The following is a 13,622-nucleotide window of genomic DNA, read 5'->3' on the forward strand; positions in this document are numbered from 1 at the left end:
GCAAAGCCAGGACTCCTTCCTACCTAACTGCAGAGCATGCTTGCAGCTGCAAAACAGGGAAAGGGAAAGCAGGGACCTGTAGCACTACTGCAAAAGCTGAAAATAGGGACCACTCCAACCAACAGCTGTGCTCTGTTTTGGGAAGGTAAAAGTACAATAGATAAAATGCACTTCAGTTACACCACATTTAAAGAAGAGCTCCGTTCCAAGTAGAAATCCTTGCTCCAAGGGAGCTACAATTTAATTTCTTTTGTCAATGCATGTGATGAAATCTTAAAGATCTATTCCAGTTTAGTAAAATGGAATTAAAGGCATTTCTTGGGGGCCGTGTTTTAACCAAACAGCAACTGCTACTGCAGTCTTCCTTTTATGAAACATTTCTTCTCAGTTGGCTGGTCCTGGGCCTTCTCAGCTGTGCTAGCACCACTGCTATTTCTGTGATGATACCCCTCTCCCCTGTTGCTCCTTTGCTTCATTAAGTTTGCAGCTACTACATATGTTCAGTTTATGTTTCAAAGTGTTGCTCAACTATCTTGAGCATGCAAAAGAGTCTCTCACATGGGGGGGGAGGGGTCTTAAGAAATCTGCTGAAGCTATCGTTTTTGTCAAGGGTCATAGGAATGAACAAGGTAGCTTCCAGCTGCAGTGATTCTGTTGCAGGCTCAAGATTAGTTTACATTCAAAGCACGATACAAATGCAGCATAAAAAGCATGGGGGAATTTTTAAATGAAGTGTTTGCAAAGAAAAAAAAAACCTCTCTCATATCTACAGCATCGTCATTCTAGCTGTTTCTCCAGTGCACGCAGATCTAAGGGATGTGACACTGTTTTAGTTTGGGGACTGAGGCTACTCAGGAGCTCTGTGGCAGCTGGCTGGGTAGCCTGTTATGTGCAGTGCCTAGAGGAAAGTGAAGTGCATTAACCTGGACTTGTTGGCAGCTTCACGGCTTTACTGACAGAGCTGAAAAGGAGCCAACACCATGCACAAGTTATTACAAAGTCAGACTGAATTTATTACTCTCCAGAAATTAAAAAAAAAAGGAAGACATCATCTACACATCTTGTTGTTAGTTGAGGGACAGAAAAGCTTCTCAGAATTCACATATGTAAACAGTCCAAAGGAAAGACAGACACTGGAGAAGTCAAATTCCTGCAGATTGCCCCAGAAAACTACCAGTATTGTGAAGACCAACAATAGTTACAGCAGCATACATATCTGTAATGATTTAGATTAGCTGTTTACATAATGCTGTTACTTGTTTTGACAAAACCATGGAAGCAGGCTAAGCTTTCCACAAACCAAGTCACAAGTAGAACAATGCCCTCACCACTGTATTTTCTAAGACAATAATGTTGTAAAAAAAAAAAAAAAGGAAAAATGTACAATAGTACATATAGTTTTATAGTAGAACAGTATCTGAACAGATTCAGTTTTCCTTCTTCTATTAAAGCATATACAGCTTTATAACATATAAACCTTCCAAAGGTCAAGTTCAAAAGCTTAGAAGAGGCTTTGCTAATTCTAATGATAACAGAAGACATACCATTACTCCTAGAAGATACACATTTTATTTTACCTCGCCAGTTTTAGCCTTGGAAGGTGAACCATGAACTTGAATAATATGTTCCGTGCGAGCCCAGCAGCGAGTGACCCGTCAACTGAAGACTCCTCCTCTGATGGGAATGGTCTCGTTCAGCCCATGTTCTATTAGTTTGATGTCCTCCAGGTCATCCTTTATAATGCTAATTAAGTGACTAAGGCCTTCCTGCTGCTGCTTCAGATGCTGCAGGTATTTTCAAAAAACAACATGAGTGTACTTTAACTTCATAGATTTTAAGTAACATTTCTCAAAGCAGTCACAGCTGGTGGCCTTGGCAAATTGAAAAGTCCAACTTTCTTGGTAAAAAGAAAAAGTAGCATTTTCTGCACTAATACATAATTGCATACCATAACTGTATATAAACTTGAGGCACCATCACTGAGAACTGTAAAAAGGACTACCCCCAAACAAAAGCCATATAAAATTCTCAATACATCTCCCAAATTAGTGCCCAGCACGCTTATATGACCAAGTTGTGACAGTCTACTGGGTAGTACTTACTTGCTTGATTTCCCTTAAGAGGTCTGCATCTATGTAATAGCGCTCTTCAGCCCTCACTGCTCCAAAGTGGTTTTGCATCCTGATTTGGGACATAAGCTCATTCAGTCTGCCCTGGGAAGAGAGAGGAGAATAGAGAGGTTTAAATTAAACAACTCATTTACATCTGTCGGAGCTCCAGCACACATCACTCCAAATCACCAAGGCAGGAAGAATTACTGATTATGCTAGTTTTGGCTCAATTTTTTTTTTTCTTGTGGAAGGCATGCAAGGAGCAAGCAACACTAATAATTTTAACTCAAAAATACTTAGACCTATCAGACATGCAGCAGAAAACATGACACTGCAACCTAGTAACACTGCTGGACTTCTCTTCTGAAAGCTTTCCACAAGAAATACATACGTGTGCTTTGGAAAATTTACATTGTTTTGTGAGGAGAAAAAATGGGTTGTTAAAGTTCTGAGCCAAGTTCTATTAACTACTCACCTTGAACTGTGTAGGTGCATTAAGTTCACACTGAATAGTATCTAACTGTACACGAAGCTGCTCTTCATCTGCTTGAATGGCATAACCACTTTTCCTTTGGATCTCCTGCTTTATTAACACCTGCAAAAGAAGCCTTTGAGGTTCATTAGAGAAGACTTTGCTCCTCTCTTTCTCCACCAGCCCAGTCAAATCTCTTTTTGCCCTTCCTCTGAAAACTGTTTCATAAGATTTGTTCTGTCATTCATTCTGCTGCTCTGAGTCTCCAGGGCAGTCCCACATCTTCTGGGTAAGTGAGAAAGTCTCCAAAGCAGAGAGACATGCGTTTGAAGCTTTCCCTGACAGCCCTGCATTTTAATTCAATTAATACCTTTAGATGAAGTCAGAATTTCATTTTCAACACTAGCTGTGCACACAACTGCAGAGGTCATACTGGGGATTCCATCCCCTTTCAGTTTGATTTCTGGCACCAGCCTGCACATCAGAATGAGTTACTTTGAATATCCGTGTTACCTGTAAGGTTCTGTGAGATAGCGCCATCAGTTTCCTTTTGTACTGTGCAATTTTTGCCATAGTGGTTGTCTGGTTTTTCTGTAGCTCACTGATATCTTCTGATATTATCTGCAGATGACATGAATAAGTTGGAAGTCATTAAAGTGTCTGATAACAAAGCACATTTGTTCTCATTTGAAACCATGAGTTTCAAAAGAGTACTCAGTCCAGCAACCTAAGGTCGTTGCAAAAGATGATTTCAAAAAAACTTTTTGCTGGACCTTTACAGTTTTGGTCACTGTTTATTTTTATATGCAGGTGAGACTTCCAGAAGGCATAATGTGTGCCCAAATTAGAGTCCATGTCAATGCAACTTAATACAGCTGTTTGATTTAGCCTGTAACAACATACTAAACTTGAGCCTAAACAAAACACAACAAACAAAAACAAAACAAAACACACTAGTCAGATTTTGGGCCAAAATATATTAATTAATATATTAAGGAATTAGAAGAAAAAAAGAGACACAGCCCCATGCACATGGCTCCACCACCAGTTTTGAGCACACAGAAGAGAGGCTCATATAATAACACCTCCTTCATCAGCAGCAAGCAATCACAACAAAGATGAGAAACCTTACGTCTAATCGAGTTTGATGCTGTTTGGTCATCTGATCTTGGACCTTCAATCTTCTCAACAGTTCTTTGAAACCCACCATTGGCACAGGAATAAGCCTACAAGAATAGAAATATTTCTTACAAAATGTTTTTTTTGTATGAGACATGTAGCACTGATTAATAATTACAAATATAATCTAATGGTGATCTAAGTGATCTTGGCTTTTGATAAATCAAGATATGTTTTGCTAAGTTCTAGAATCCTCTCTATTCCTAATAACCTTCTCCTTTTTCAGAAGGAAATCAGCTTAAGCTGCCTGTAACCACTGGAAGGCACAAGAGTACAATTTCAGCTTCAGGGATAAAGAGGAAAAAAAAAAAAAAACCATAGTGATTGCAAAAAAAAAAAAAAAAAAGAAAAGAAAAAAGTCAAAAAAGTCACAATAGCTAGGCCATAAAATAGAGAGCACTGCAAATCCAAGTAACACAAGTTAGGCTCTTCATCCTGACTTCTCTTAAGCACCTAAATGGGTAAAGGGATTAGGGAGGTATGTCTAGTTAACCTTATTGCTTTATATTATACCAGCACTGGACAAAGTTATTCTCTACTGAGTTTCTTACCCTTTACCTGAAGGTTACTACTCAATATTCTGCTTTTCTCCCCTCTTTCCAAGTGTTTTTGTAACAGTAGGACAAACTATTACACTTACTTGTCAGGATCTGGATTATCAACTTTGGCTTGTTCCCATATAATAGGATCAACACCTTAAAAAGAAAAAAAAAAAAGTATGGACGAATCTGAATAGATAATACCTCTTGCAGCTGCAGCAGGAAAAACACCAGGAAATACAGAAGCCACATAAACTGTGCTTAATGACTGTTGTACAAATATAAGGTTAATTAAACAAGGGTAGTTCTTAAAATCTCAGTCCTGGGCTATGACAAAAAGCCCAGTCCAGATGGCAGTCGTGACTTGTATTGGTTTGAAATGGCAGGGAAGGAACAACCAACAGATTATCAAATCAGACAATCCATGCTTAAAGAAGAAAAATTCCTTATTGCTTCCACTGTATGCTAGACTTCGTCTATCATTCCCCTTCAAGTTGCTTATTGTATGCAACAAATAAAATCAGTAATTAAGCAATCTAAGGACCAAACCAGTTTCCAAGGTGATCGCAGTAGGAAGTATCATGGCTCCTAGCAGGATGCGTCTGAGGATTTCAACTGTTTACAGAACAGTTGTGTATTTTGCCATGAACCACTTCATCATGTAAACACATTAAAAGCAATCTAATTGTACTAACTAGTAATTCAACATCATGATTATTACATTCTCCAAACCTCACTGCAAACCACATCAGTGTATAAAACGCACATCTAGGAAAAATGCACATGCTGGAGAAAAAAAAGCAATACATACAAGAAGGTCTTTCTGACCAGAGACAGACATGTCCAGCACAGACAGCAAACACGGCACGAACAGCAAACTAGAACCAAGCTGTTTACTTGCTGCCTGTAACCACGTAACGTATGGATACAGGCTAACAGATCCTCCCCCCAAAAAAACTAGGAAGCGGATAAAGGACGTGATTATTCTGTGATTCTGATACGTAGCTTTTTTTTTCTCCATCAGACAAATACAAGTGATTGATAATAGCCAAATCACACAGTCCACTGCTGTGGATAAATTACTGATACTTACTGATAAATCAAGTTTTTGCACATCTATCTTAATAGATTATGTTGTGCTTCAGTGGGCAAACTGGCTGTAATTAAAAACATGTCATCGCATCAGAATGCCTTGGAACCACCTGCAGTTTCCAGTGGACCAACACCTGCATTTTTCCTAGAGAACTTAAAAACCAACCAGCAGAGCCCCAATCGTGCCCCCTCACAGCCCCAGACCACATACCAGCAGGAGGATTCTGAAGGAGCTGTTTGACTTGGGCCGGGGAAAGCTCTGTTCTGGCCATGGAGAGACTGACTCCCAGCTGCTGCAGGGACGATTTTATGTTGGCTTGTTCAAAGTGGGCATACAGGGTTGTTGCTGGAACTCTCCTCGAGGTGCCGTTGGGTGAACGCTCAACAACGTAAATGATCACTTCTGTCCTGAGCAAGACAAACGTGTACTGTGAGACAAAGCAGCAGTGTGCAGAGACTAACGCAATGAAGAACAAATCTAAATCAAAGTTACTGCTTCTCCCAGCTGACTGAACTTACTTTAGTTGAGATATAAAGTTAGGCTACAAAAGCACAGTGCCCCCTGGTTTTAACAACCATACTAGGTACTGATACTAGTACTGCATTAAGAATAACCTAAAAGCTTCGGTCTTTTGAAAAAAAAAAATTAATAAACTGCAGTAAAGTAACAAGTAGAAATGTCAGCGTCATCTCCATTTTTTGCTGCTAAGCAGGGTCTGGAGAAGCCTGTTTCCCAAACAGAGCTAAGGTCTTCAGCCGTGTACTCCACCAAAAACAATAACATATACAGGAAAGATATTGGTCTTAATGCCTTAAGAAAAAACAAGAAGAAACGAGAGACGTTCAACTCCAGATGAACAGATTTACAGTCAAGTTGAGTGGAAGATGTATCCACCACCATTTACTGAGCAGACTAGGTGCCAACCCTTTTTATAACATGCAACCCTGAAGAAAAAAGCAAAATTGTGTCAAGTTCACATACTGGTCATCTGGCATCGTTTTAACACCTTCTATGTTGACAGTGAGGGTCTGGTTTCCTCCCAGAATTTTGTGCAGCGATTCTACGAGCTGCTGCTGCTGGCTTCGAATATCTGTTTCTTTTCTATTAAAGACCAAGACAACAAGGCCATCTTCGTCTTTGTTGTTGGGCATTAAACTGTAACCCACAGCCTGAAGAAGAGCAAACAAAAAGACAGGGATAAATTACTCAGCAAAAAGCATATCTATGTGGCATGAAGGGGGGGACTAAACCAAGATAAACCCCTCAACTTTTGAGCAGCTAGTTCAAAATATCTCACAACATATTTAGAGATGCAGAAACATAAAATCAATCCCACTTTAAAAACTAAACTCACAGGGCCACCAGTAGAGTAGCTTTTGAAACAATTCTGAATTTTCACAAAAATAGTTCTTAAAAGTCCATTCCCCGTCTTCAAACAATCAGAACTATGGATGAGCAGATGGCAACTTTGCCAAATATTTGTGGTATTTCAGAGCTGCTATCAATAAAAATATTTTAAAAACTTAAAACTTTTTCTAAGTTGCAAAAGGAACCATAGAACCAGAATCCAATACAGAAAGATTGCTAGAGACTTACTGAAGGGTTTTACAATATTAAATTTTCAAGTACCTCAATAAAAAACAGTTACTGACGTAACCCAATTGAAAGATAAGCCAACCACAAATCTATCTGGATTTCTTCACATTTCTAATCCTGTATATATAGACAGTGTGCCCAAGAGTACAAGACAAAACACTGACATGAAATATTTTTACTAGTGAAGACATATCAAGTAAGGTTCCCGCAATCTGGGACAGCCAATTTTCCTCACAGTAAGCGTGATGTTTGTACAATTGCTTATAAAACTTAATGTTGTCTTTATCCTTGCTGTGATAAAGCTGTAGTAAGGTTAGATGTTTTCATCCAGCATCATGATCCAGTCTAGGAACACTTTCTGCTATCTGTGCTAAGCAGCAGTGTATTTTCTGAATTGCAAAACAAAACAAAACAAAAAAAAACAACCAACAAACCTCTGTCGGCTCCAAAATTAACTCCGCATCTTGTATGAAATATTTAAGCTGATTACTCATTATAAGCAAAAGCAGAATGAGCAGTTTTCACCTCATCTTGCCCACATGAAAGAAAAAGTAGGGAGGCACCACCATGCCCAGCCTGACCTGAATCCTCAAGTCTAAAACTCAGCAAGAAAGTCAGCAGGTGCGAGATTTGCAGAGGATGAAGACGTACGTGTTCTTTGTTAACATGGTAAGCAAGAGCTGGTACTGCTGACAATGCCATATAGAGAATAGAGCCAGCTTTAGCACTTGCAAGGATAAAGGTAGAAGAAATCTTTGAAAATCAATATATTTCCAATGGCCAGCTTCACAAAGAGTTTTTCTAAAGTATGCGAACCAATGAAGAAAGACTGTTAAGTTCCTATTCCACATACTGAAAGTTTCTCTCAGGTATGAAGGATTATTTCAGGTAGTTTCTGTGCACTGACCTTAATGCTCTCAAAGAAGAGGCAAATTGCACAATCACAAAATGTTTCATGATGCACATATATGCACCCATTAACTAGTATCTCAGCAATACACAGATTTCTAGTATCTATATGTTAGAGCGCGGCAGACGGAACACATGCAGCCGACTCAATATGAGTGGTAAAGCATAGTTCATCTTTATTGCCCGGATAGCCTAACTTTTATAGTGAACTTAACAGGGGCGGACAGTGTTTCACACAAGATTATTGGTCAAGAGCACTCAGACAAACAACTACAAGAAAACAAGCCCCTTGTGATTAGCAATCACATAGACCTTGTCCTTGAAGCCAGCTGCTGGTAACAATATTTTTCTGAATTCCTCAATTGGACGACGTGGGAATCATTGTCATGGGAGCTTCTCATAGTTACCCTGGTAGCTTGGTTTGCTCAGCTACAGCAGGCCATGAGATTTTCTAAGGCCTACTCCTGGTTGCTTAAAGCAAGCTCAGATCGAACAATTGTTCCAAAGACTCAAGTCCACGCCCTTTGTGCCAATTCCCAACATCTATACACCTTCAAAGCTTCTATTAATATTTATCAAATTGTTTACATTACCCGGAAAAATAAAGTTTCAGATTTGATTTTGTTACTATTGAGAGTAATTTAACATTCACGAGACATTTAAGACACACAACTAGCAAAGAGAGTAGCTGCCTCAGAACTCTGTGTGTGTGTGTGCAGGTAATGAATTCATACCTTAAATCTGCAAAATGGGTTTTCCTGGGTGAACTCCACTGGAGCAATGTTATTGTTGAAGTACCCTTTGCCTGTTCCCCAGAAGGCCTGTAGCTGGTTCCATTTTGCCAAAATGGCATCTCTCTCATCTCCTAAGAGCGTCGGCGCCGAGAGGGCACTGGCTGTATTGATGAGCTGGTTTGATTGGGCAGGTGTCTGAGTAGGCTGGCTGAACAAGCCGCTTCCCAGTGCTACATCAGATGAAGTAAAAAATTAACTCCTTTACCAACAAACAGACTTGCTTGCTAATGCATACCATCTGCATATCATTATTATCTCTTCTTCACTCATTTTAGAAGCAAAATAAATGCAAAGAATAAATAAATATCAGGTAACACTCTTTGAAAGTGTCTCTTTACATCCGATCTTTATCAGCAAAAGAAGTCCTTGAAGGCTGAGTTGAAGAAAAGAATTACTCTTTTTTGCTTAAATGGGACATCTATATTCACTCATGACATGATCTGGTACCTCAATATCCTAATGTCAATCTTGGTTATAATAAATTAAGTGGACTCGGAGCCTGTAGTTGTTCATGATCCAACGTACGGTTAAACTAAATTGAACACCGTTTCCCTCCTGTTTCTAACAAGGCTATGGCTGCCAACAACGATTCTGTAACTGCTAAACCAAAGTGTCAAATACTGTCACTCAAGGGTAAAGTTCGGAAACTTGCTCGAGATCTTATTTAAAAAAAACGCAAGGGCTGCAAATGTAGGCATTCCAAAAAACAAATTTCTGACATGTCTCCATCCAGCCAAAGACTGTAACAGGCTCCTTCTGTGACGTACTTCAGTCCCATCACTCAAGCACCAGTGTCAGTCTTACCCTGTCCTCAGCAGCCGAAGCATAAGCCAAGAGAAAGCCATACTTACTGGTCTGTTGCTGCTGGGTACCGAAGCCTCCAAAGCCTAACCCAGTTCCCAACCCAGTACCCAAGCCAGTTCCAGTTCCCGTGCCAAAACTAGTACCAAATCCAAAGCCTTTGTTCTGGGTAGCACCAAAGAGTCCTGGGAAAACAAAGAATTGTTGAGAATAATAGGAGAAAAGTACCTGTGAACTGCAAAACATTGTGAAGGAACATTTAGAATAAAACATTATGCTTTATTCTAAAGTAAATGCTTTGAGATTTGTGCTCTCTTACCGCCAGTGCCTGTATTGGTGGGAGCAGAAAAACTAAATGCTGGTGCCGCAGTGGTGGTGGTTGTCCCAAATCCTCCAAATGCACCTAACAAACAAAGTTTGCAAATAAGGCAGGCTGCGTGCTGTGAAAGGGAACTGTGCATAATGTGACAATGAACCGCACACTTCAAGGGGTGTTATGGGATGTTGACAGATGCATGTGTTATGTTACAAGCACGTGGTTCACACTGACCATGGGTACCGAGTTCATTGTCCAAGGAAATGGGGGAGAAAACATGAACCAGAAAGCCAATACATTTATGGTGTGTCAGAACGCAAATAAAAAAGCAGCAGGTAACAAATGCTCTGTTCCTTCACCAGGACGTGCTTTCCTTGGTGACAGACACAACTTGCAGTAGTATTTCTTACACTGACTGAAGTATTCCTAAGAATTAATGTTGTTGCTACGTGTTTAAAAAGTGATACAATGTTTTATGAGCTTCGTCGACATTTCTAAAGTCTTAAAAGCAAAACCAGAAAAGAGTCAACTCAAGTCTGCGGCTAGGGGGCACAAATGCTATGCCTACATGTGAGTAGCAATTCTTTCTTTCTATATGGTCTTTTCCCCAAGGCTAGTTTCCCCATAATCTGACAGCCTCCCCATCAGACTTCTTTTTGAGGTTCAACCATTATCCAGAAGAAAACAGATGCAAAAGCCATCCACCTCACACAGATTTTCAGGAAAACCAGGTGCTGGCTAGCACATGGAAACCCCAAGTGAGAGCCTGAGCTCCCCCATGCCAGATAAAGCTCCCCCCAGATATATTCCCATTTGTCTTCATGGCAGAGGTGTGCCAGAAGCCACTGCAGCACCTCTTTTGGATCCTATGCACCATCTGATTCAAGGTGCAGCCTGTGGACATCTTATCTGACTAGCCCTAGAATACCAAATCTCCGTGTCTGAGGCAGCTTTTGTGTGTTCAAATGAAGAAGGAAAGCCTAGTATATAGGTTGTGTCAAAAAAATGCTGCCACTGCTCATTCATGTTATCACCTTAAAAAAAAAAAAAAACACCCACCCACAAATTGTCTTGGTAAACCTACTGCACTTACTGTCCTGTATATATATGAAATAAAAAGCTTAAACAAAAGCTGTCACGCAACCACATTTTATTTTCATTCAGCAAACATCTTAATGCAACTGGATGTAAGAGATGTTCCCAGTAACATTCAAGTTTCAGTCCTACCAGTGGGTGAGCAACCCTAGCAGGAGTACCATCAATACCATCAGATGGCACAGCTTTTAGGTAGACTGGTATTTACAGCAATTTAACATCCTTTCTTAAAAAAAAAAAAAAGAGATCTAAAAGTGCAACTACTAAACAAATTGTGTATTAGAGTTCAAATTCAGCTACAGAAATACAGTCCAATAGCATTCATACTAAAAAAATAAAAAATAAAAATAAAAAAAAGATCCCTTGAGCACACAAAACAGGTAAGATTACTCTAACACAGGGAGCAATGATGCTGTGGAATGAATAGAATTCCTATACGAGCAGCGGCAATGAGACCCCATGTGCTAATTCTGTGAGAAAAAGCATGAGGTATCCATGTAGTACACTTTTTTCTTTTTCTTTTTAAATGTGATGGAGATTACCTTGAAATTTATCATCCGATCACCCAGAATTCATAGATCTACATGGGGCCAGGAAGGGTGTTCTTAACCAGCACCCCACGCACACATCTCGCCAGGACCCTCACAGAGAATCTTTTGAGGACAGCCTGGGGTGCGCGCCATGTCAAGGTGCAAAACGGCGTTTTGGAAAAAGAGGTAACAGCGAGGGCTGTTCGTCTTTTTGTGCTGATCGTATAAAATTTGTTTCTCCACAGAAACTACTGAGGTGCAGCGCATTCATGATAACCAACGGAAGGCCAATGAGACAGGGAGGATGAAAAACATGACTGCAGTAGTCCAAGAATCTCAAGTCAGGCAGCTTGGTGTTAGGACCAACTCTGTGATTGCTCGTGGTTGCCTGGGTTAAAAGGAGAATTAACATTTCTGTTCTGCTAGGTAATTGAGGCTTGATTTTAGACTGGGTAAGACTGGCAGGGTACCACAATCCAGTGGTCCAGAGACTGAGCATTTGGTACATGGCTGTTTTTCCTCAACAGCTATGTCTGAATAATTTAACAGGCAATAAAACCCCCTACAAGTCTATGGCTCTCCAACCTGTACCACCTTCAGGGCTTTTATCTCCAGTCTTCACTGGATATGAAATAAGATTAATACTAAATACGGATTCTCAGGAATGTAATTCTTGGACCCCTGCTATTAACATTGATTACAGAACAAGTATTTATGTTTTATCTACCTGCACTTGCCAGACTGTTACCAAAATTGAATGGTGGAGTTGAGGTAGTGGAAACACCAAAATTCCCAATATTAAAATTCACTGCAGGATTAGCAGTTAATCCGAAACCCCCAAAATTAAACCCACTGGCAGTGGAGTTTGTAGTTTCAAGCCCACCAAATCCTGGCAAGCGTGAAGCAGAAAAAGAGCAAGGTAGCATTAGTTCTAAGTAAAAGGTAGGTTCAGGAAGTAAAAGCTGAAATATTTTACCATCCCCAGAGACAAAACAGGCATAGTTAGAGCAAGAGGAAGATATTAACTGGCATTAAGCATTGTTTACCGAACACAAACAGGACAGTTAAAAGCATTCTGTTTAACCCACTCTATCACTACTGCAATGGGATTACTTTTCAGATATTCCGCAAAGCAAGCAACTCACGCTTTTCCCAACCTTCAATAGATCTTCAATAGATCTATATGTGAAAATAACCAAGCAATTTGAGATTCCCATTACGAGCAATTTTACCCAAGACTACCCGATAGAGCTGCATCTGCGCGAGCGTGGCTGAGGAGCACCACGCACTGCTAAGGTACCCCTTCACTGCAGTAGCAAGCCCAACAATAAGTATTGCGGGATTTTTCACCTTGTATTTGCAAATACGCTCTACGCTAGCTGGTGTTTCCTGATGAAGGTTTTTACTGCTCGGAAAAAGAGGATGGTAGAGCGGCTCTGATCGCCTAGGAGCTGGGATCCCCAGCTCGCAGTGCTCAGGGGGCATGCCAGGCCTGAGCCCAAGCAGCGTGAGGCGATTTTTCTCAGGATAAAGCCTCAAGGTGTGCTGATGAAGCAGCACGAGGCGATTTTTCCCCTTAAGACGTTCTTACGAAACACGAGGTCCGTCCCTGCAGCCCAGCGTGCGCCCAAACCTGTGCTGACCGCCGGGAAGGAGCCCAGACCCCGCCAGCCCGCAGGACCAGGACCCGCTAAGCACGTTTCATCCCCCCACAGGCCGGCGGCGAGGCGGGGAGCCCGCGGACAATTTTTCTCCCCTCAGGATTTTTAACCCGGGGCCGCTCCGAGGGCGGCTCCGGGCGACCCCTCAGCGGCCGCCTCACGGAGGGGCGCGACCGTTGGCGGGCTGCGCGCGTTTGGGGGAGGTTAGCGGGGGCCGGGAAGGGAGAAGGGAAAGGAGCCAGCGGCCGCCTTCCCTCCCTCCCTCACTCACTCACCCGTGGGGTTGGCGGCCCCGGTGCCCGCCGCCGCCCCGAAGTTGAAAGCCATGAGGGGAAGAGGCGTGTGGGTGCTGCCGGGGAGAACAGGCGGTGCTTCCGGCACCCCCCCCCCCCCCGCAGGCTTTCTGCTTGGTACCGCCCGGCGGAGCCCCGCCCGCTCTGCCCGCGCTCGGGCTGTACCACTGTGGGGGGTGGGGGGGAGGACGGGGTGTGAGGGGGGGGGGAGCTCTTGGAGGCTGAAGGAAGTC

General features: G+C 41.7%; 1 protein-coding gene across 1 annotated transcript; it reads right to left on the reverse strand.

The window, feature by feature from the left end:
- Positions 1-1,003: 1,003 nt before the first annotated feature.
- On the reverse strand, positions 1,004-13,476 carry NUP54 (nucleoporin 54). The gene is made up of 12 exons (XM_084285469.1): positions 13,372-13,476; positions 9,814-9,897; positions 9,545-9,679; positions 8,634-8,863; positions 6,376-6,563; positions 5,605-5,801; positions 4,403-4,457; positions 3,716-3,809; positions 3,097-3,204; positions 2,587-2,706; positions 2,103-2,213; positions 1,004-1,784 (listed from the first exon to the last, which is right to left on the reverse strand). The coding sequence occupies exons 1-12, from the start codon at positions 13,421-13,423 to the stop codon at positions 1,656-1,658; spliced, it is 1,503 nt and encodes a 500-aa protein (XP_084141595.1). The 5' UTR covers positions 13,424-13,476; the 3' UTR covers positions 1,004-1,655.
- Positions 13,477-13,622: the final 146 nt, after the last annotated feature.

Source organism: Netta rufina (assembly GCF_964035555.1).
Source record: "Netta rufina genome assembly, chromosome: 4".
Lineage (NCBI taxonomy): Eukaryota > Metazoa > Chordata > Aves > Anseriformes > Anatidae > Netta > Netta rufina.

What these genes read in the sequence shown, in the direction of transcription:
- NUP54 (XM_084285469.1), bottom strand. Translation starts at nt 13,423, where the DNA reads ATGGCTTTCAACTTCGGGGCGGCGGCGGGCACCGGGGCCGCCAACCCC. An exon ending in CGGGGCCGCCAACCCCACGG is followed by an intron (nt 9,898 to 13,371) that starts GTGAGTGAGTGA and finishes TTTGTTTGTTAG; the next exon opens with GTGCATTTGGAGGATTTGGG. An exon ending in ATGCACCTACACAGTTCAAG is followed by an intron (nt 2,214 to 2,586) that starts GTGAGTAGTTAA and finishes CTCTCTTCCCAG; the next exon opens with GGCAGACTGAATGAGCTTAT.